General features: G+C 41.2%; 1 protein-coding gene across 2 annotated transcripts in view; it reads left to right on the top strand.

Moving 5' to 3' along the window:
• The first annotated feature begins 6839 nt into the window (after positions 1 to 6839).
• The window catches only part of ADAMTS14 (ADAM metallopeptidase with thrombospondin type 1 motif 14), a 74650-nt gene continuing 56683 nt past the window's right edge, over positions 6840 to 24806 (top strand). For both annotated transcript variants that reach the window (XM_087932329.1, XM_026713493.2), the window contains exons 1-4: positions 6840 to 7218; positions 10354 to 10736; positions 18771 to 18927; positions 21115 to 21305. In XM_087932329.1, the coding sequence (XP_087788455.1) occupies positions 6915 to 7218; positions 10354 to 10736; positions 18771 to 18927; positions 21115 to 21305 (1035 nt within the window). In that variant the 5' untranslated portion in view covers positions 6840 to 6914. The remainder of the gene's footprint in view (positions 7219 to 10353; positions 10737 to 18770; positions 18928 to 21114; positions 21306 to 24806) is intronic.

Genomic DNA, 24806 nt, shown 5'->3' with positions numbered 1-24806 from the left:
AGAGGCAACTGGACATTCTTGTTTTTCTTTGAAGATGTTTTGCTTCTCATCCAAGAACCTTCTTCAGCTCTGACTGGATGGGGAATAGAAGAATGTACATTCCTTGCAAACATCTGGTCCTTTGCATTCTTTTTAGAGAGTTGTTGAGGCCACTTGGGAGGTTTCTCTCTGTCCTCAGAGTCACCTGAGTAGTGCAAATGTGTGTGGAGCCTCCTTGGAACTACTGAAAGGGTTTGTATATCCTTCCATTCCCCACCATCCTGTCAGAGCTGAAGAAGTTTCTTGGATGAGAAGTGAAACGTCTTCAAAGAAAAACAAAAAACCTCAGTTGCCTCTTGAAAAAGCACCTTTGGGACAACCATGACCTGGATGACTGAGAATCTCCATAGAAAATCAACTAATACTTATTTCAGTGAAGATGCAACAATACCAAGGGAGATCCAAACTGACATCTCCTAAAATTGTTCACCCTGGAAATTCCAGTCATCCTGATCTCAAGGCTTGAGGAAAATGGTTGGGATAAACCACCTTTCAGAAGGCTTGTAAGGTTGAGGCCAACTGTATCCTGGAAAAGATCATTCCAAAGGGAAAGGAATTCCTCCTGAGTTACATAACATGACATTCTTCTGGTATGGAGATCTGGGGTGTGCCTGTGGGATGGACAACTGCCTGGAAAACAGGTAGTCCTGCAAGTAATCTGATCCTAAATTGTGTCGAGCTTCATACAACACTTCGAGTTGCGTCAGGAAGTCTATCTGGAGGCAATGCAACTTGGAGAATAGAGATGTTCCATGGATACAGTGAAGGATGCCCATAATACTTGTGTGTTGCTTTCTGGAATGATCGAAGCTTCTGGATGCCAGGGCTCGGGCAACTACCCGCATTTAAATCATGAGTCTCGAGCCAAAACTTAAAAAGGATTTAAGTTCCAAGCCTTCAGTGGTGCCACATTGAGAGTGTGCTTATAATAAATTGGTTTCTACATTGGTCAAGCTGGAACCAATGGTTGGCTGGAACAAACGGTTGGCAGCAGCTGTTGCTCACATCCCAGAAGAGCACATGAGTTGCATTTGTTGCTGAAAATGGTAATGGTGAAGGCACTTTATTTACCGTCATCTCTAGAATAATTTCCCACAATGAACTAGGAACCAAGGGAGCTCCATTCCAACAATCCAGCCATAGATTGAAGAGAGTCTAGGACAATTAGATGCAGTCAACTAGGCATGGCCAACTAGCCATGGCCAATTCACCACGGGACAACTTGCTGTAAGACAATTCAACACTATATTAATCCATTCATTCAATTACTTTTATTATTGGGGACCACATTTTTGATAGAACTCATTGTAACACTTGTATTTCTGCATTGGCCATGGTTCCTTTGACATTAATTTAAGTTTTGAATTTGTCGAATTGGATCAGCGGCAAATTGTCCCACGAGTTGACTGTGGTGAGTTGGCTGCAATGAGTTCTCCCGTACTGTTTTGAGGAAGGCTGAGAGAAATTAGTTTGTCCTAGGCTCATACCGCCTGGGTTAGATAGCTATCCTGTCTATAGCACCAGCCAAAATAGGAGGGAAAGTGAAGCATCCTTCTCAACCATTTTGGGTTGATACCAAACAGCAGATAGTTAGAAATCGAATAATTTATGGCATATGTTAAAAGGCATATTTGTAGGGACTTCTGGCTCAAGAGGCAAATCGTGGGCAAAGGGTGGTGGTGAAATTACACTGGACTTGAATGGGTGAGTGCCATTCGCTCCTCTGATTGTCATTGGAAAATATTTTGGCTCTGCTATGCCCATTTCTCAAGAAATGTATATAAATTTATGGGCAGAGAAATTGGGAGGCCCTTCTTTGAATTTGTCCAAAGGGAGGAGAAAAGAATATCTATAAAGAAGAGAATGCTAGGTGGTCTCTTTTTTTTTTTTCCTAAGGAAAAACAGTAAAAAAAGAAAAGAAAAAAAACTTAAAAATTTGGCTTAGTTCTGTTTTTTCTGGATTGGGATATAAGCTATTCACACTTACTTAACTGTGTATTTCAACAGGAGTAATTGCCTCATGCAGCTGGGGCTTTTATGAAAATATACAAAATAATTTGATATTCATGCACATTCTATACTTGCCAAAATATAAAAGATACCAAGATCAGATGAGCTGCTTTGAGTTGAATTTTTTAGAATAGTTTGCTTTGCCCGTTTTTCTTTCGTTGACTAAAGTTTTGAGATTTTCTGGTGTTTTCCGACCCTAATACCAACCAGATTCCCCATTTATTTATTTATTATATTTATATACTTAGTGAAGGTGGTCTAGGTCTGCCCTAGCTGGTCAGGGGGTTGGACTAGAACAGTGGTCGCCAACCAGTGGGCCGGGAACCACTGGTGGTTCGCAGAAAAATGTCACCCCCAAGCAATTAATCCAGGCTGTGCAGGAACACAAGGCTGCGCCACCCACATGGCCCGTGGGAAGAAACAACACGAGGTAGTGAGGGGAGGGGGGGAAAGGGCGGAGGGGGGAACTTGCCCCACTCGCCCCATGCACCTGGCCGGACCACCGGGCTGCTTCTTTCCGCTTCTTTCTTCTTCTGCTTTTGGCTGCATGCAAGGAAAGCAGCAAAAGTCTTTCTTTCTCTCCCCCAACTCTGCCAGAAATGAGTCTTTAGGACCCTGCAAGGCATCCTGCTCGTGATCGGTGAACCTAACAGTCACAAAGACTCATTTCTGGGGGAGTTTGGGGGTGAGAAAGGCTTCTGCTGCTTCTGCTGCTTTCCTTGCATGCAGCCAATAGTCTCTCTCTTTCTCTCTCCCCCTGAGAACGGAGCTGGAGAGGGTATCCTGTGATCCCAAATAAAGAATGATCAATCGGTAGGAAAATGGGATGGGGAATTTTCCTGCAGACTTTTTAGGGGATTTTCCCAGGATCTCTGTTCCGCGGGATTTAAAATTATGAGTTTGGTAGTCTCTGAGGTCCAAAAGGTTGGCGACTCCTGGACTAGGAGACGTCCAAGATCCTTTCCAACTCTCTTCGGTTATTCTGTCCAGCTAATGGCTATGAGCACCATCTAAATTTGCAATGGAGCAATTATCCCAAATCACAACTAGAGCAACTCTCACACAGGCATCCCTCCACATTCAGGCAAAAGTTTAAAAAACTAGGCAGCTCTGTTAGGAATATAAGTCACCTAACAGTATTTGGGTTAGAAATATATAAACCAGGATAAACATTTTAGTACTATATCTTTAAGAGATTGCAAAAACTGCAGTTGGGTGTAAAAACGGCCAGAAGATGGAACCAGAAACCTGGATTGTCTTAGTTTGAGTCTCAGAAGAGTGAGTGTATCTCTGTTTCCTTCTGTTGGAAAGTATTGCTGTTCCTCCATTTCTTCTAATTGACTGATATTACTGGATTTAATGTAAGTCGATTACTGAACTGTTTTTTGACACTGGACTTTGATATTTGGATTATCCCTGGATGAAAACTGACTGATTTTACCTGTGAATGACTTTGGATTGCTTATTTTGGACTTTGCTTAACGTATCTGGAAGTAAAAACCTCTATTTACTGTACAGTGTATCTGTGTGCTGTATGTGTATTATTCAAACACTCATCTCAAATACGTCTCCTTGTATGCGCTCATTCTCCTAATGGGGAATTACCTCAACAAGCTCCACACATCCTCTAATGTTACAAACCTTCTCCTGACAGACATACCAGAGAAAGTAAGTTGTTCTGCTTTCTCTGTTGGCTGGGAAAAAGGAACCATCAGCCAGGAAAGACCAGGTCTACCCGTTGAAGGTCCAATTAAACTGATTTATTGTTAAAAATCCTAAGCGCAGGAATCTCCTCAATTAAGCACCTGCTTGGAAGTATAGCAAAAAATCAAAGGAATTCAAGGTCTGGACTTAGGTTTGTGGCTATGTAGGGATTCTAGGCTGATCCCTCTTTTAACTCTGCAGGTTCTGCCATTCCTCCTCCTACAGGAAGCTTCTGAGCAATTCAGAGCGACATATTCCAAGTTTTATTAAGGCAGTGCTCTCCAACCCTGGACAATCACCCCAAATTGGGTAAAAAATGGTATTTCTTTTGGTAACCACACCGACCAAATTACCCATCAAAACAGGGACATTTAACTAAAGACTTTCTGGGGTTGCAAGCTCTCCAGAGTCATTTGACAGTGAGATGGGAAGTATGCAGCTAGTTCTTGACTTACAACCTACCATCCACTTAGGGACCATCCCCAAGTAACAAAAGCACCGAAGCACCTTATGACCACAATCACACTTATGACCGTTGCAACATCCTCATGGTCACGTGATCGAAATTTGGATGTTTGGCAACTGGCATGTATTTCGGTCGGTTGCCGTGTCCCAGGGTCACATCACGATCACCTTCCGACAAGTAACGATTGTAGATTACTCGCTTTTAACAACTGCACCGATTCGATGGTGGCAAGAAAGGTCGGAAAATGAAGCGAAATTCATTTCACTGTCTTGCTTAGCAAGGGAAATTTTGGGCTCAACTGGGGCCGTAAGCCGAGGAGGAATACCTGAACAAATTTGACAAACAACCATTTGGGGTATTGAAGTGCTGTGTGAAGAACAGAATACCTTATATCACCAGGCTTGAAATTCTGGCTTGAACTATGCCGCCTAGAATAGAACAGAACAGGATAGAATTCTTTATTGGCCAAGTGTGATTGGACACACAAGGAATTTGTCTTGGTGCAAATACCCTCAGTATACATAAAAGAAAAGATACATTTGTCAAGAATCATAAAGTACTACACTTAATAATAGTCACAGAGTACAATAAGCAGTCAAATCATACTAGGAAACAGTCAATATAAATCGTAAGAATACAAGCGACAAAGTTACAGTCATACAGTCACAAGTGGGAGAGGATGGATGATAAGGAATGATGAGAAGATTTAATAGTAATAGTAGTGCAGATTTAATAGTTGGACAGTGTTGAGGGAATTATTTGTTTAGCAGAGTGATGGCTTTTGGGAAAAAACTGTTCTTGTGTCTAGTTGTTCTGGTGTGCAATGCTCTATAGCGTCGTTTTGAGGGAAGGAGTTGAAATAGTTTATGTCCAGGATGTGAGGGGTCTGTAAATATTTTCACAGCCCTCTTTTTGACTCGTGCAGTATACAAGTCCTCGATTGAAGGCAGGTTGTAGTAATTGGTTTTTTTGCAGTCCTAATTATCCTCTGAAGTCTGTGCCTGTCCTGTTGGGTTGCAAACCAAACTAGACAGTTATAGAGGTGATAGACTCAATCACTCCTCTGTAGAACTGGATCAGCAGCTCCTTGGGCAGTTTGAGCTTCCTCAGTTGGTGCAGAAAGAACATTCTTTATTGTGCTTTTTTGATGATGTTTTTGATGTTAGGTGTCCATTTTAGGTCATGTGATATCAAAGAACCTAGAAATTTGAAGGTCTCTACTGCTGATATCTGATATTGTTATCTGATATTGTAAGAGGTGATAGTATGGGAGGGTTTCTTCTAAAGTCTACAGTTTTGAGTGTGTTCAGTTCCAGATTGTTCCGGTTACACCATGAGGCAAGTTATATAACCTCCTGTCTGTATGCGGATTCATCGTTGTCTCGAATGAGACCAATCACTGTTGTGTCATCTGAAAACTTCAGTATTATTCAGTACTACAGTTGGTAGTACACAAAATTATCTGCTACAATGTCCTACCAGAAAATGACTACTTCAGCTTCAACCGCAACAATACAAGAGCACACAACAGATAGAAACTCAATGTAAACCGCTCCAAACTTGATTGCAGAAAGAACGACTTCAGCAACAGAGTGGTCAATGCCTGGAATGCACTACCTGACTCTGTTGTTACATCCTCTAACCTCCACTCCTTTCACCTCAAACTATCCACTATTGACCTCACCCCATTCCTAAGAGGTCTGTAAGGGGCGTGCATAAGTGCACCATCGTGCCTACCTTCCCTGTCCTATTGTCTCCATTTATTTGTACCTATTCCCTGTTTCACAGATTCATAGAATAACAGAGTTAGAAGGGACCTTTTGAAGGTCATCTAGTCCAACCCCCTGCTCAAGCAAGAGAGTCTATTCCAAATATTAGCCTCCACCTAGGATCGAACTCAGAGCCTCCTGATTGTGAGGGGAGAATTCCACCTCTAGGCTTCCTCGGGTTTATACTTATACCTATTATCTTGTAAGTCAGGGGTCTCCAACCTTGGCAACTTTAAGCCTGGAGGACTTCAACTCCCAGAATGCCCCAGCCAGCTGGCTGGGGCATTCTGGGAGTTGAAGTCCTCCAGGCTTAAAGTTGCCAAGGTTGGAGACCCCTGTTGTAAACGATTGACAAATCAAATGAATAAAAATAAAAACCCTTCACTTTTTTTTTTCCAGACGGGACGCGGGCAGGTAGGATTCTACGAGGTGGAAGCCAGCTCCCCCAAAAAACGCGGGAAGAGCGCAGCGCCCTCTTTCCCTCCCGCCTCCGAGACACCCACCCGGGCACCCGCACCCCGACGTAAACTCTCGGGACCCTTCCGCGGCGGCCCCAGGCAGGAAGGCGGCGCTTGGCTCCGGGATTGGCCCTTGGCGAGGGGAGCCGCGTCGAAAGAGCCCCGTGCAACGGAAAGCCCTCTCCTCTCGGCGGCGGTCCCGGGGAAGAAAGGGGAGAAAGGCGGGAGGGTCTCCTCAGCTCCGTCGCGCGCCCGCGCGCGCGCGGGTCAGGTTGCCGGCCTGGCTTGTTCCTCAGGAGGAGGAGGAGGAGGAGGTCGTCTGGGCGCGCGCCCGAGCGCGGGAGGGGCGGGGGAGGCCTCCCCGGCTCTCCTCCCCTCCCCTGCCCTCCCTCCCCTCCCCGCGGCTCCCCTTCAGCCTTGCGGCGGGAAAGCGGCGCCTCCTCCGCCCCCGGGGCCGTTTCGCCTTGCATGGAGGGGAGGGACGCGTCCCGCTTCGGCGTCAGTGCTCTGCCGGGTGGACCAGCTGGCGGAGCGGCTCCTGCTCCCGCGGGGCTTCTTCTGCTTGAGGGAGCCCAGCCGGCTCGACGGGAGGCGAGGAAGGCAGGAGACGAAGGCAGCGGGCTCTCCCTTCGCGTCCCGGAGGAGCCAGAACGGCCGGGAAGCGCCCGGCGAGCTCCCCGGATGGGTTCGCTCGTCTTTTATGTGGCGATGCTCTCCTGGGTGATGCCTCGGCGGTGCTGGGTCGCCTCCGGCAGGCAAGGCGGAGTCCGAGGTAGGAAAGCTGAGGGTGGGGGGTGCGAGGGAGGAAGAAGGAGGGGACCCGCCGGGCTGGGCTGACGGGGAGCCTTCCCTCGCGCGGGGGAGAGAAAGCCGGGTCGCCCCGTCTGCTGCCGCGTCTGGCAGACGGGGCGCCGCCAGCCCCGGCTGGGTCCAGGTGGAGAGCCTCGGTCCGGATCTTTTCGCGAGGAAAGCCAGGCGCGTTGCCGAGGCGGACGGCGCTCGGGGACCGGGCTGCGACGGAGTTCCGTTGGGTGGCAGTGCGGCTCTGCCAAATCAAAGCTGTGTAGCTTTCCTGGGCGAGATGTCAATGAGTGGAGTAACTCTGCCACTGCTTTTCGTTTCGGAGTTTGGAGTGTGTGCGTGTGTCGGAGGGAGAGGGAGAGAGAGAGAAGGAGGGAGGGAGGGGAGAGAGGGGAGGGAGGAGGGAGGGAGGAGAGGCAGGGTAGGGGAGTGAGGGAGACAGGGAAGGAGGGGAGAGAGGGAAGGAGGGAGGGAGGGAAGAGAAAGGGAGGGGAGGAAGAGGGAGAGAGGGGAATTCATGTTTCCTTGCTCTCTTGCTTGACTGTATTTTGTGGCCACAGATTTTCAGTCACTAAATGTGAACATCCAGAAAGTAAGCAAACGCTTGGCTTAGGAGCTTTAGGCAACATGCTGAAGCTGAAAACTTTTGAATTTTTTTGTACATATATATTTATATTTTCAATCAATCAGAATAGAGCTGGAAGTGACTTTGGAGGTTTTGCTCAAGCCAAAGACCTCCATACTATTTCAGAGACATGGTTGTCCTATCCCTTCTTAAAAACCTTCACTGATGAAGCATCCACAACTTCTGAAGGCGAGCCTGATTAATTAACACTGATTAATTGTTCTCACTCTTTGGAAATTTCTCCTTAGTTCAAGGTTGGATCTATCCTTGGCATCTTTACAAAGCTCCCATTTATGGAAAATGCTGAGCAGGGATCTAGGTTACTTGATTCACCCAACTGTTACTTGACTCACCCACTTGACTCACCCAACTGGGATTGGGTACCACTGAAGAGGCATGCTGTGCGTCCCACCAGCCTGATTATTCCAGTTTACAAGGTCCAGGAGCCTCCTGTGCTGTTGCTCCTGCCCTCTGGAACATCTACATGTCATTGCAAAAATGGCCTTTTCACGTAAAGGTTAAATCGTGTCCTACCTGTGCACTCCTGTCTCTGCCTTCTGCAAATCCTCCTGCCCGGATGATGGGCAGGGCATCCCTTAATCCCAGCAGATATGGAAACAATTCCCCGTCTGCCACATGTTGCTAGTTACAGTGATATTTGAGCCTTTCTTTAGAACCGGCCCCCAAATTTCTAGGAAGCAGCTTCCACATTTCATGCGGTGTCTGATCGCGCAGCTTTAGCTTTCCTGTTTAGAAACTGGAAAAAAAAGGCAGGACTTTTCTTCTATTACAAGAGCGAACGCAATTGCCGGTCGTTTAAAAAAATCCATCGTCTGCCTTGCGACCCGCATGAACATAAAGAGCAGGTTTAAATTGACCATTGGCTGCCATTTTTCAGCCCCTGTCAATCAGATTTTCCTCAGTAGTGTCAAACTTTTTAAAATAAACATAGGATCATACCAGACAGGTTTATGGATTTCAGCTGGACTGGCTTAGAGATCTTTGTCGTGTCCTTTTGATGTGGAAATCCATAGGCTATGAAACAAAATAAAATACACAGCAGGAGATTTGCAACATACCAATCAGAACTCTGTAAAGAGAACCCTGTTTATCGGGAGACATTGTTTGATCATATTCTTAGTATGTATTATTTAAATGTTTACATGTTTAAATGTGAGGCTGTTAATCTTATTTTGACACTATTGCGCTAGCAATAGTTTTCATGAGATGAGAAGTTGGAAACTGCTGTGGAGTCTGTTCCAAGATTTTTCCGTTATCTTGTTATCTTGCTGAGCCATTATTTCATTTCAAAGGATTTTTCTCCCTTTTGGAGTATGTACATTATGTGTTACTTGGGGGGGTTGCAGAATAAATTACTTGGATGCTTGGTGTCAGCTGTAAGTGGCATCAGTGTCTGTCAGCAGGATTCTCTTCTGCTGTGTTAAACATACTGTATTCCCTTGACAAACTGAAGTTTGTAAGGGGAAATAACTTTGCTTTGCGACTGGAGATGAAGCAGCGGTTCCTATTCATTTCAAATCTCCTTTACCCAGGGCATGTGTGTGTGTGTGTGTAAATCAGAGAAAATGGCTACAAATGGGAGTGGGAAGGGCAATGCTTGAAAACAAAAACCCGAAGACTACATTTTTCTGTATGCCCAGCTGCGGTAAGAACGAGGATAAAAAGATCAGAGTCAAATCACAATCTCTTCATCATTTTCACAGGCTTGTACAGCAGTCAATACATCATCAAAATATTTAGCTGTGATGTCTGTATGCTTGTATCACTGTCTATGTGCAGTGCAGGAAAAAAAAGTGCAAAATGCATTGTTGGGTGGCACAGAATGGGCCTTCCTGAGCTTTTTCAGTTCAGAAGGCAGGAATGTACACAATACAAACTTTGGCAAAGGCCTTTGAGGTGAAAATATACTTTAAAGCAGGGGTCCCCAAACTTGGCAACTTTAAGACTTGTGGACTTCAACTCCCAGATTTCTCCAGTCAGCATAGCTTTAAGTCTTAAAGTTGCCAAGTTTGGAGAGCTCTGCTTTAAAGTATGCAGCAGTGTCTGGTTGAATACATTTTGTATTTTCAATCTCCAAAAGGCCTATATCGTCGTTTTTTTGCCCTATCTGGTAAGACATAAAAAACAACGGGAGAAAAAGTTACATAGGAATTTTGCAGAGGTACTACATTTGCATTCATGTATCTCGGTTGCAAAATTCAACTATTTTAATCCTCTATTTTTCTTTTCCTGGGTACCTACAACATGCAAATTGTCAAATGGCCACACATACTAAATTAAAATACAGTTTTTGCGACATCATGCAAACTCAGCTAGAATTTACTACAACTGATGAAAGAAGTTCCGTGTTGCTGAAATTACAAGCGTAGATATTTAGGGGAAGGAAGGCTTCTTTTCACACACAAAAGTTGTTTCATTTGAATACGTTGAACTTTTGTCTGTTTGCATTTATTTCCGTAGAGCTGCTCCTCTCTGGAAAGCTAAGTGAATATGATGTGATTGTGCCCTTCAGTGTAGATCACCAGGGACGGTTCCTATCACACGTGGTGTCTGATTCACCAGCTCCTCCTGCACAACACTCGACTCGATACAGGACGGTTCGCAGCATCCCTACAAAAGTCTCTGGGAATCCCTTGTATTTCTTCAACGTTACTGCTTGGGGCAAGGAACTTCATCTCCGCTTGAAGCCCAACCAGAAGTTGGTGTCTCCTGGTGCTTTGGCTGAGTGGCAGGAAGATTTCCAAGAAGTCTTTCGGGAACCCTTGAAGCAGGAATGCGTCTTCATAGGAGGCATCACCGGCATGCCAGAGGCCAGGGTGGCGATAAGCAATTGTGATGGATTGGTAAGAAACAAAGGCCACTCCGTTCCGTTCTATTTCTCTCCCAAAACATTTAGACTTCCTTCTTGTGTTGCTCACAATCGCTTGATCATGAGTTTTGCAAGTAGAAATTCTGCTTAACGGACTAATAAAGATGGGCAGCATTTGAAATAATTACACGTTGAGTTATTTTCTGAGAACAGAATAAGATTAGTATAAGAAGTGACACAATTGTAGCATCTAGTTTGTGCAATATTGCAGTGGGAAATAGGTAGGAATATTAGGCAGGCTTGCCATCTTGAGTGGATCGAAATAAATACATACCAAAGAGGTGGGATAAAATAATAATAATATTTCAGGTCCTTGGGAAGAACTCAATAGGTGGACAAAGTATGCGAAATCCAGTCTGAAAATCTGGCTGACTGCTGAACAATAATAATAACTAACACATCAAACATCAACATCTGCCTATCCCAGGTCCTTAGGAAGGACTTGATAGGTAAATAAAATGCCCAATCAAGGGAACATCTGCTGATTGTATAATGAATCATAACTATAAAGGGCTTTGAAAATAATTAGGAAAAATACTGTATGAGGACACAAATATAATGCCTTCCTGTAGCTCTTTAAAGCAGCTGCATCTTTTCTTGGGCTCATATAGCATTTGCAGGGGGGAACATTGGACAAAGATGCAACAGCCGATACTGTAAAAAAATACAGAAACCTTTATTTATATACTAGAATTACAACCTTCTGAGACAAGCAGTCAATGGGGAAGCCAGATTCACTTAACAACCATGTTATTAACTTAACTGCAAGTGGCTCACTTAACAATGGTGGCAAGAAAGGTCGTAAAATGGGACAAAATTCACTTAACAACTCATTTAGCACCAAAATTGTAAATTGCACTGAAGCTACTTCTCTATAAACTTCTTATAATGAAACCTTTAGTATAAGTACATTGATATTAATATACAGGGGCTTATTTAAAACTAAAGTAAATACAGGTAGTCCTCAACTTATGACCACAATTGAGTCCAAAATTTCTGTTGTTAAGTGAGACATTTGTTAAGTGAGTTTTGCCCCACTTTGATCACACGGGGATGCTGCCAAGGTCGTAACTGTGAAAAACAGTCATAAGTCACATTTTTCAGTGCTGTTGTAACTATGAACAATCATTAAAAGTACTGTTGTAAGTGGAGGACTACCTGTAGCGATGTCTATACAGTAAAACTTAACATCTGGATGTTAACATTGGTTAATGAGTAATTTTGGAACTTCATTCCTTCTAGAGTGTGCCAAAATAAATCTGATTATCTTCCAGAAATATGTTGGCTAATTTTATCATAGCAAGCATTAACTTGCCATGTAGAAATATGCAAGTTGTTTTAGTTGTATATTTTTTTTATTTTTATTTTAAAGTTTCATCCCCTTTACACTGCATCTGAAATACAAATGCAAAGAATAGTTTCTCTTTGAAGGTAGATCTGATAGCAATTAACTGTTAAATACAGCATTGATGAAAAAAAATGTTTTGTATACTTTTTAACCATGTAAATACGCACATGGACCATATTTTCCAAACTGATTTAGGAATTAGAAGTTGTAATTCCCGTGGAACCCAAAGGATAAAGTCTTGAAACAGTTTTGAAAAGAGCCCATCTATGGTTCCCTGTTCCTCACTCGGGTCTATGCTAATTCGCTATGGCTAACTCGCCACAGCCAACTCACCGTGGGACAAGAATTACGCTAATATCAAAGAAATAATGGAATAGAATCATTAAAGAATGGATGCAAAAGGAGGGACCAAATGAAATGTGAATGTGCTAAATTTTGTGAATGATTTCCAGGTTGAAGTTCAAACACATAAACAAAAAAAAATAGATTTTGGCAGTGAAGATTTGGGCAGGGTGAAAAATATTTCATTACATTTTTTAGAATTGCAGGTATGTTTTAAACAAGGAAGATGTGGTTGCTTTATAGCAGTTTTTTAGCCATTGTGACTGGTACATTTCCTAAGTGGCATATTTCCTGAAAATGCTGGGGATGTAGTGTGAGAACCTTAGGGTGCAAACAAGTTACTAAGCTTGTAGCCATGCTACAGTCTTAGTAATTTAAAATACCTGATGGCTAATAGACTTCTGATAAGTGCTGTCTCATCTCGGTGTGTAAAATTACAGTTGGCCATCCACTAAGAACAAGCTAATCGCTATAGAATGGTGCTGGTGGACTAGATAGATAGAATACAATGGTGTGCTAGAACAAATAGAAATATTAAAGATTGAATTGGATTTTGGACATAATTGTATAATTTGCTTACTATCTTATGTGACTTTGAGCATGGATTAAACAGAGACGATCATCCCAAAAAAGAAAGAGTAGAGTAGAGTAGAGTAGAATGGAGTAGAGTAGAATAGAAATAGAATAGAAATAGAAATAGGAACAGAATAGAATAGAACAGAACAGAACAGCTTTCTTTGGACACGTGTAATTAGACGCAAGGAATTTGTCTGCAGTGCAGAAGCTCTCAGTGTACAGTACATGCAAAACAATAGAGTAATAATCACAATAATGATACCAATAAGTGAAGAAGAGAAGAGTAATAACAATACAGCTAATTTCATGGGTATATATACTTAGACTTACAATACAATGTAATCTTCAACCACATCTAATACAACCTTAAACCATATTTCTTTATACATATAAAGCATTTTGGTATTTGCAGATGAACAAGAGCAATGATGACATTTATGTTTGGGAGTTGCAAGAAAATATGGTCTTTTCATATTTTCCTGAGGAATCTAACTTACTATAAATGATCTATGATATAGATGTGGAATTTTAAATTAGCTTTCATTGGGTATGGATTTCTGGAGCATAGTTTGGACTGGTTGGCACTTAATCAAAAAATCAGCTGGATTTTCTGGGTAGCAACAGCAGTAAAGTTAGAGTAGCATTTGATGGCTTTGGTCTACATTAACGGGGATTGTGTGATCACTTCTTTCCTCCCACCACACATTCACCCTTTTGCAAATCCTATTGCTGTGAGGTCAGTAAACCTCTGTGGAGAAATTGGCTTTAATCCATGCGTCTGTGGAAAATTTCAGATGGCCATTTTTGCAGTTTGATGGCAGTAATGATGGTTTGTGTTCCTTCTATCTAAAGTTTAGTTTATGTAGTACTGTTCTGGAATGCGTTAGTAGAACATTCCCTACTCTCAGGCTTAAAATATAGAAAAGATGCATCAAAAAAGGAAAAGAGATGCAGTGGAGTGCACACTGGAAGGAAGGAGATCTGCATCTATACATAAACTTGGTGCAAGTATGATAACTTGAATCAAAGCAAAATTGTGAATTGTAAACAATGCACATTAGTTAAATCAGAGGTCCATGAAAATAGAGCTTAAAAATATAAAATTAAAACTGAATTTAATTGAACACTAAGTTGGTTCATGAGAACCAGTTTGGTCTAGTGGTTAAAGCATCAGGCTAAAAACCAGGAGACTGTGAGTTCTATTCCTGCCTTAGAGAACAGTGCTTTTGTATTCTGTATTAAATTTTGGAAGAAAGTAGTGGATTATGAAAACATTATTGTGCAATAAAAGCTATTTTGTTCAGATTCTATTCTTTTGAATTATGTACCCAGTACTTGGAATTTGACAACTAGACAAGATAAATAGATTCTCTGTGTCTTTATTATAGCCAAAAGACTGATATTGCCACATTGGAAAGATAAACGTATTGCCACATTCTCCCAATGGATTGAAGACCTGATCACTTGCCACATGAGTGGATTACCTGTAGATGTAGATTCTGTATGGACAAGGATAATGAAACATGGGACTCATACAATATACAGCAAGTTAAAAAGAATTATATAAAGTCCGATGCCCTGTATCTCGTGCAAAACTAAGAAGCAAAGGAGCTCAGTAGGGAAATGTTAATGCAATAAAGTCTTCAACATGCTAGCACACAGGTCTTCAAATTTGGCAACTTTAAGACTTGTGGACTTCAACTCCAAGAATTGTCCATCTTGTCACTAATACTATTGCATCACTGTTTAGAACTAAATGTCCAGATTCCCCTTTCCCTTCAGGGAGAATTGTTGAGATAAAACCACCAGGCAGCCAAATGCACAGCCGTATACTAACTCAAAACTTCCTCCAGCGTTTACTTGAATAGCACCTGCAAGTTTCAAGAGGATTTGGCATGGAGGATCACTTTTGAGATTAGTTCATTGGCAAAATTCCTCTGTTTGAGCTGCCTTGGTTTGGTAGTTTATCCATTTCCCCCAGCTGCTGAATTTCTCGCCAGGAAGGTTCAAGGTGGACAGAACTTTAGCAAAGAAAGATGATGCGAAATAGCTTTTGATTTTCTGATTCTGCTGTGGAGTGTTTGGCAAATCTTAAAGAATCGCGAGTTTGAAGTTGTAAAAAATTTCAGAAAAGGCTGCAGAATCTGCAATGGATTTAAAGCACTGTCTTATGTTTTGAAACAGACTGCCTGCAAAACATATTGGCATGTGAAACAAGATCTCAGCAGGCTGGGCCAGGCATTGTATCATTTGCTAAACGTTGTAATACTTGCTATTTTTGAATAACAGCCAGCATCCAGTGGGAGTTGTGAATTTAATGAGTAGATTTATCCAGTAGCAAAGATGATCATTTGGAAAACCATTTTGGTTTCTGTCATCCAGACTCAATAATAGACATTTCTCTACTCCTATTTTATTTATTGAGAAAGAAAGTTAAACTAAAAAGCACCGAGAGATAGTAGTGTTGAATGTGTGCATATATGTGAAAAAGAGTTAATAAGTTCAAACTCTTGTACTTAAGCAAATTTATATCATAATATATTCCTTAGGAACATTATTTATAAAACTGTTTTATTACGACAGTATTTAGTCTACTCAGGGGGATTTTGCAAGTGAGGCAAATTCACATTCTGAGTTTCACTGTTTTGAAATGTCATGACATTCCTATGGATTACCTGCTCTTCACCTGAGTTCCTATCCATCGGTTCACTATGAATCCAATTGCTGTTTCCTCTTTCAGTATTAATAACCAAAGTTTCCGAACTCTTTTCATCATTAAATCATTATACTAGAATAGAGGCCAAAACCAGGGAAAAGCAAATATATTACACATCCTAGATTTCATCTTTAGCATCTTCAAGTAGATTGGTGCCTGAAGAGACCTTATCTCAAACTCTGAAGTGTCCCTGGTAGTAGATAATTAAAAGTTAGATGGAAGATGGAACAATATTCTGAAGCGATAATGTTTCATCGTACAGCGTTATTTTTTTCTTGCTTTCGTTTGGAAACAAATAATAAAGCATGTAAACCAACCCAATGCTCATTCAAAAGAGTCAGCGTTCCTATATGAGAACTGTGCAGTAGAGAGACTTCTGATTCTTCTTTTTCGTATATCTCATTTAAATGAAACCATTTGGCACAGCGAAGATGATTCCGTTTATAGTGTAGTGAGAACTTATTCTATTTTGATCAAAAGATAGTGATGGGAGGTTACTGTGAACTTCCATAGTCTGCACAAATACTGTATTACCATATTGCAGCTGAGAAAAACCTGGCTTAATCAACACCTAGTAAATATTTCTATTATATTGCAAAAACACTGTGTTAGACACTCTAAAATATTTAGTCAATGACAAGAGAGATGAGCTTGTGAATGTTTCTGTAATGGGTCCTGATGTCACTATAACTGCAATAGGTATATGCTTCTTAGATCTGCTGCAATGCTTTCCACTTACATGATCTAATACACTGTTAGAGCAGCATATAGTGTCCTTGTAAAATAGTTGATTGAATGTAATGCTTGATTGATAAGGATTCAGGAGATGGTTTTATAAACAGCCACCTGAAGGCTCCTCTGTTATAAGTGAAAACCATTATTTGTTTCAATGGTTTATAGGAAAGCTGTAGGAGAAGAGCAGGCCGAAGTGGGGAGGGAGTTAAGTGCATCAGCAGCTTAGAGTCATTTTGTTGCCACAAGCAGTCCAAATCCAACCCCTTCTGAATTCTGTTGACCTTTATCTGGCACCAATTGATTGATTAGAGTCTTGTGTATAGACTTGAATAAATCTTCCATGCTGCAATCTAATGTATGATCCTGATTCTTTGCGCCTGACAAAAATCATTGGAATGAAATGAAAGTCTCTACCCTGGTGGATTGGGAAATATGTTGATTCTGAGGTGGAAATAGTTCAGTTGCTGAAATATAAATATTTCAGCAACTGAACTATTTCCACCTTAGAACCAACCAATTCTGTTTCTTTCATATCAATAAATCTTGTTTAAAAAGATATAAAGAGATATTTAAAGAGATATTTTTGGCTTGAGGCAATCACCCAAAGCTCGATATTTAAGGGAGTATGGCACCTTATGCAGATGTGTATGTTATAAAAGTGAGAGAGTAGAATTAAAATGACTGGAGAAAACAAAGAAACCTTTGTTTTCATACATACATACACACACACACACACACACCACAGGGTTTCTTTGTTATCTCCAGTCATTTTAATTCTACTCTCTCTTTTATCATATGAACACAAATAAGAGAATCTTTTTATACACGATTCTTGTAATGTGACATAATACTGTCCACCTCTCCTAAAATACTACAGATTTGTTGGTACAGCTACCATATGGATCAGCAGTGGCCAGCTTGAATACATAATTAATAATAGTATATAGTATTTATTGTATAAATAATGGTGACATCAGTTTTTGGTAATATAGACATACAAACAAATGAGACTAAAAATTAATAACTATAGGGCCTCAGGAAACAGTACACATACTGGCATATATAGGCAACACTGAAGTAATAAATAAATGTATAAATAATGATAAATTGGATGTAACCAAGTATAGTAATATGGCTTGTCTTGGTTTCAGATTCCCATAGAGTTTTCTGTTTTAACAAGGCCAGGATATAACCACTATGTGTTAGAAAATAATTTTTGCCTAACCAACAGATCTAGTGAAAGAGCCTGGTGATCAAGCAGATTTCGTGATAGCTTAAGTCAGCAATGTGAATATCAGCAGTCAAAGTACGATTTGACCAGACTCCCATTTCAACTATTTTTCATTTTCATTTCAGCTATTTCAAATTCATTCTAACATTTCTACTTAAAATATCTTGTTCCATGTAGTATTTATTGTATACTTAAAATAACTTGTTCCATGTAATGCCTTCTGCCTAAAGATGTTACTCATTAACATTTCTATAGTGTGCTTTTTCTGACATATTTTAAAAAACCTGAATAATAGAGCTGTCATGAAAGGAAACTTGAAAGCCACTTCTGAGTACAACTTAGATGAAGTTAAATATTTTAGTTCCTGAAGCTCTTAAATCCACACTTAGAACAATATAGATAAATTGGAAAGAACAAAAATTGCATTGGCACAAATCCCCCATAATCAGATAATTAACTCATGATTTATTAATAATATCCTCCTGATGCTAAATATCCCCGAAGAACCAAAGTTTTGTATTTCTGATTTTTTTCACATCTACAATTTCAACTACTAATAGATTTTAATGGTTGTTGCATTGTTTTTAACTGTTGGTTGGTTGTACACCCCCCCAGTCTCATTTAGTGATACGGACTGCTATATAAATATGATAAATTAATAAAAATATGGCTACGTACATTTGGTTTTGACATTTGATCAAACTTCATGTTGTCTGTGTTTGCTTCCATCAAGAAAATATTGGGATACACAACAACTATATTGTTGAATTGTGATAGAAAATAACACTTGAGTATTCCAAGAGATGCCAAGAGAATAGCAAGAGAAATGATTAAACCTTTGGCAAATTCAAGGGTGTATCTAGATATTTCCTTTAAAACATGACAAATTTGCAGAAATTCCCGGGATTGGGGGCGGGGAGGAGAGAAAGAAGAAAAACTAGCATTCCTGATAATATGCATCCTCACAATGACCAATATTCAATTTCTTATTTAATCAATCAGAAAATAATATAATAGATATTTTCATTTTTTTTCATTCTTTTGTCCTGTGGTTTTCCAGGCTGGTCTCATTCGAACAGACAGTGGTGAATTCTTCATTGAGCCTCTGGAGAGAGGACAGTGGGAGAAAGAAGAGGATGGGAGAGCTCACGTGGTCTACCGCAGGTCGGCTATCCAACAGGAGAGAACAGAAGCCTTCAAAGATTATCACAATGAAGGTATGATTAAGGAAACAGACACATTCGTCTTATTTAGGAGACTGTATAGCAAGGGTGTCAAACTCGATTTCATTGAGGGCCGCATCAGGGTTGTGTTTGACTTTGGAGTGGAGGGGATGTGGCCAGGGTGGGCATGGCTAGCCCACCATCACTCGTGTCAGGGGCCTCTGTGGAGGCCCGAGCACTCTGCCAGCGAAAACAGGCTCCCGAGTTCCATTTTTGGCTGTGTCGGCCTACTGCAACCCTCTGCCAGCAAAAATGAAGCTTGGGAGAGCAGTGGGCAGCCCTTCCGAGCTCTGTTTTCACTGGCAGAGGCACTGCGGGCTGGTCCTTTGCTGTTTCCAAGGTGGTCCGTGGGCCAGGTCTAACCCTCCATGGGCCAGATCCATCCCCCAGGCCTTGAGTTTGACACCTCTGCTGTTCTGACCCAAACCTTGTTCCAAGGAAACGACCACAAAACAGAGGTAACAGCAAAACCTTTTAATGATTCTTTACGAATTCCGTTCCCTCCCGGTTAAAAGGCTGTTTCAAACTAATTGTTTCAGATAAGAACGAGCCTTGCCAAGGTTGTGCAAGGCTGCGAGTCTCTAAACACCAACCAAGATAGTCCGAATGTCCAGAAGGCTTGAGGACAAAAACTTCTTTGCTTCCTGCAAAGAACTCCAGTTTCTTAGCTGGCTTTTATCTCTTAAGGGAGGGGCCATTATCCTGCAGCCTTACTCCCGAGTTGCCTGTGCTGCTGCAGCTGCTCTTTCCTTTGAGCAGCCCTGCGCGCATGCGCACTTGGCACAGGCTCCTCGGGGACCTCTGCATCATTGCTGCCAGCCTCCACAATCTCCAAAGGCAGCATTCCATTCGCTGGTAGTCCTGGCCCCATCCCTACATCACACACAGGCCCCTCATCTGAGTCCTTGATCTTCAAGACCTCAGCCAGCGCCTGCTGCCGGCGAACCACAACACCTGCTGTACAGAATTCATATCTGGTCTCAATCTGCATAGCTTCAACTCCAAAAAGGTTTAATTATTCTTGAATGTCTCACAGCAAAGACTCATTGACAAATATGTGTTGTTTGGTTGGCTTTGAGTTAGTGGGCTGTATAAGCCTAGCTCTGTAGTTTGAAAAGCATCATTTATATTCATATATGATGTGTGAATCCAGCTACTCTTTATTTATTTTAAAATGTTTACCCTGCCTTTGTTTTTGGATAGGCAAAATAATGTACATACCTAATGGTTCTGTCTCTATTTTCCCCATGAAAACCCTTTGAATTGAAATGGGCTGAGACACGTTAGCTTTCGTGATGGTTATGATTCACTTAACAAACCATAGCTAAGAACGAAGGCTTAGCAAACCTGTAGGCTCAAAATGTGATTCTTGTCACCTTTTGAGTGTTTATGTTTATCCATTAGCCTCAATAACCTCTGGTGGAGTATGGAAGGATTTTGCCCTCACCGATTGGTATCGTTCCACTCATGCTTACAATTTTCAATGGAGCTTTTTTAAACATTGCAGATGGTAGGTGTTTCTCTGATTTGAGATCATAGCAGGAACAAAAAGATTAATTCTCCTATCTGCTACTCCTAAATGTAAATCTATGTTGGGCAATTTCCTAATTTTTTGTAGTAGTTTGGAAAAAGATAATTTCATTCTGTGGTCAGTTGGGAAATAAAAGAGGACAGGCAATGCTAATAAGGAAAGTATGTAGGTTACACTGTTAGCACTTTCATCCTATGCTAAGGGTAGAAGATATCCAAGATTAAATCTTTAAACAATAGAATACTTGTCTAGCATTTATTTTATTGCTCTATTTTCAAATTTGCAAGCAGAACATTATAAAAGTAGGTAATGTAACTTTGATGGCTTAGACCTTGTCCTTCCCATTGAGCTGGCTCTTCAGGACCTGTCTTATCCAGCTGCGGTATATATATATATATATATATATATATATATGATCTCCAAATTTGGCAACTTGAAGACTTGTGGACTTCAACTCCCAGAATTCTCTTGCCGGCTACACACACATGCACACACAGACACACACACCCCTCAGTTTGAATGCCTGGATTTGTGTGTGTATACAGATGTTATGGACCAAGGCACTTTAAAGATACTAGCAGGCTTAGTAAGGCGGTCCTATTTCATCCATTTATTATGTGGTCATTTGTTTTTAACTCTTCTAATTCCAGATTTCATCTTGGGTCAGCTCTCCCAAGGTCTGAATCTAATTGAAAATCAGATTGGTGAAGCAGAGAGGAAGAGGCGACATGCAAAGAAGGATGACTACAATCTAGAGGTTCTGTTGGCTGTGGATGATACAGTTGTACGGTTCCATGGGAAGGAACACGTCCAGAATTATGTTCTCACCTTGATGAACATAGTGAGGTTTTTTTTCATCTTGTGTTTCTTGTCTTGAAGGGGAGGGAAAGAAAGTAAAAGGAACCAGGCATAGTCACAGACTGAGTGTGATCACACAGCCTTCCTGTATGAGCATCAGAGAAGATTTCCACATTAATTACCCACATAAGAGGCCAGTTGTGTCTCCTAAAAATCTGTGTACGCGGGATGAAGTCATAGTACATAACGTAATATCTTGAAGCATAGCATGACAATGTGGTATTACACATTGCAGCCTTCCCTGACGCCTTCAAAGCACGTACTATGCCCAGAACATATTTTCAGGTCTTGCTGCATGAAAAATTTGATACCTATTTGGCACTCCAAAATACATACACGTGCAAAAAAATTGGGCAGATGTTTTATAGAACATAGCGTTCATGAGGAAAGGATCTACTTCACTGAAGTATAACAGGATTGTAAGGTAGTTTTATGGAAGATATTAAAGAGTTTTGCATGCTTTGGAGCAGTTACAACCTTAGTCATAGAACTTTGTGCTTTTAAAAAATGTTTAGATGGGATTATAACGTAAATATTGTATGCAGTTTTGGGGATGAGTGATGGAGTCTTTCTTGTATGAGTGGCCAGAGCTAGGACTTTCTTCCTACCTGTATCAAAATATATAAAAGCTGATGGGCTATTGTCCGTGGCATTCATTGGATTTATTGGGCAATATTGTGTCTTGTCTAGTTAATACACATGATTGCCACTATTTATTTAAGATGAAACATTTAAAGATTTCAATAAAATAAGGAGTCAAGGGAGAGGAGAATTTATAGACATGTTGTCTCATTTTTTTTTCTTGCAGATATTGAAAGTATATGTAATATATATATATATATATATATATATACACAGTATCATATGTCAAACAAACCTCTAAGTAGGTCGGTTTCTTTTTAAATTTTATTATCTTTTTACTTTTGAGCTTCCTACTTTGTTGACTGGTAAGAGTCTCTGTTTCTTGAGAAATACCGTCAAAACTAATTTCTTCTGCTTTTTTAAATTGGGTTGTAATGTTGGGATTTCTGTTTTGTTTGGTAAGGAGTACTCATTCTGTTATGGATGCTACTTTATATCCCAGCATTTATTGTTGCATTGCTTCACACCAGGGATCTTCAAACTTGACAGCTTTAAGACTTGTGGACTTCAACTCCCATAATTCCTCCTCCAGTCATGTTAGCTCAGGAATTCTGGGAGTTTAAGCCCACAAGTCATAAACTTTTCAAGTTTGAAGGCCCTTGCTTTACACGGTGAGTTGCCTTTATGGTTTTCAACCCTAACAGTTATCCTTTTGCAGTCTAAAAAAGAGTGAAATGCTGGATCAGCTTCATGTGATAGCGTTTTTAAGTCTGAATTCCCAACACAGCAATGAAAACAAATGATGTTGCTTTAACTACTGTACCAGGATAGATGCTTTTAATGAACGTATGTCAGGGAGGCAAGTGTAATGGAATATAAGTGACCAGCATGTTCTTTAGCTTGTTTCCTTCTGGCTGTTTAGTATGCCTAGTCTAGTGAAAAGAAGAATAGAATATTGCGTCCTGTTTTGGTCACCGTATTATAAAAAAGATGTTGAGGCTCTGGAATGAGTGCAGAAAAGAGCAACAAAGATGATTAAGGGGCTGGAGGCTAAAGCATATGAAAAACAGTGGCAGGAATTGGGTATGGTTAGTCTAGAGCAGTGGTGGGTAACTGTTTTGGACTCCTGTGCCAAAAATTGTGCACGTGCTTCCGCGCATGCACTCACATGCCAGCACCCAGAAGGCAATGTACGAGGGCCCCCCCCACTCCCCCTGTGCATGCATATGCGATTTCCCCCCCCCCCCGCCGCTGCCACCCCCTTACCTGCACTGTGCCTCCCAGCTGATTTTCAGACGGTTTGAGGCCTTTTTCGGCCTCTCAGAGGCTCGAAGGAAGCCCCTGCAGCCTTTGTAGGCCGAAAAATGGGCCCGTTTTGTTACTTCCAGTATTTCCAGAAAAACAGGAAGTGATGAAATGGGCCTGGTTTTCAGCCTCCAAAGGCTGCAGGGGCTTCCTTCGAGTCTCTGAGAGGCCGAAAAACAGCTCAGAGGTACACGCATGCGCAGTGAGGTAAGTTTGCCTGGGGCTCACGTGCCCACACGAATGGCTCTGTGTGACACCTGTGGTGCATGTGCCATAGGTTCGCCATTACAGGTCTAGAGAAAAGAAGGGCTGGGGTGACATGTTGTGAGTGTTTCAATATTTGAGGGGCTGCCCTGAAGAACAGGGGGTCAACCTATTCTCCAAAGCACCTGAAGGCAAGACAAGAAACAGTGGTTGGAAACTAATCCAAGAGAGAAGCAACCTAGAACTATGGAGAAATTTCCTAACAGTGGGAATGTGTAATCAGTGAAACGACTTGCCTCCAGAATTTTGTGGGTGATCCATCACTGGAAGCTTTTTAAGAAGACTAGACAGCCACTTGTCTTGAATGGTACAGACATTGGTGCAGCTGGAGCAGGGGGTTGGACTAGAAGACCTCCAAGGTCCCTTCCAACTCTGTTATTCTGTCAGTCACATGTTCTAAAACTGCCATGGACAAATCATGTGTTTCTGCCTGTTTAAATGGTCCACTTTATTGCCTATTCATGTATCCCGACAATGGTGATATACTAGAAGAAACAACAAATATATATATGTATCCCGACAATGGTGATATACTAGAAGAAACAACAAATATATATATATATATTTTCTTAAGTTTTTGCGGGTACTTACATGTATGGCATTCAGCTTTGTTCGGGTATGTTCCCACGTCATTGTAGTTGTGCTTTTAAAGTTGTAGCAACATTTCGGCAGAATCTCATCTGCCAAAAGCACTACTATAACGACATGGGAAAATACCCAAACAAAGCTGAATACCATACATATATACATATACATATACGTATACATATACATATATATAGACATCTATCTATCTATCTATCTATCTATCTATCTATCTATCTATCTATCTATCTATCTATCTATCTATCTATCTATCTATCTATCTATCTATCTATCTTTGTGCGTGTGTGGGTAAATGGGTTTCCTCTTTTCCAGAAAGTAAAAGATTCCCTTTTGTGCGCTGCTGTTTATCATTTTGCTCTCTCCCCCACTCCCCATTGTGGGTGATAGCACAAGAAGCCCCAAACGGTTAGGTTTAATCGAAAACTCTCCAAATCCATTTCATGGTTCACCCTCAGCGAAGAAAGCATTTCAATTTGTCAGTATTTGGGATGCTGTAAGGATGGGTCCTGAAAGAGAGGTTCCGTTGCCTTTTGGGATAGAAAAACCTCCATCAAAAGAGCTTAAGGAGCTAAAAGAAAATAAGGGAAACGTGACCTTTGCCCGAAGTGCAAAACGAATAGTTCACCAAACCATTATCTCCTTTGCTAGCTTTGAGACTAGCTCCTTTCCTTTTGCTTTGTTTCTGCTTTTGAGACTTTCTTTTTTTCCGCAACCTTGTCAAATTTCT

The sequence above is a fragment of the Pseudonaja textilis genome, chromosome 4 (genome assembly GCF_049901715.1).
Source record: "Pseudonaja textilis isolate UNSWEBS1 chromosome 4, rPseTex1.2, whole genome shotgun sequence".
NCBI classification, from domain to species: domain Eukaryota; kingdom Metazoa; phylum Chordata; class Lepidosauria; order Squamata; family Elapidae; genus Pseudonaja; species Pseudonaja textilis.
Note: the sequence above shows the minus strand (reverse complement) of the source record. Positions and strands in the feature narration are given on the sequence as shown.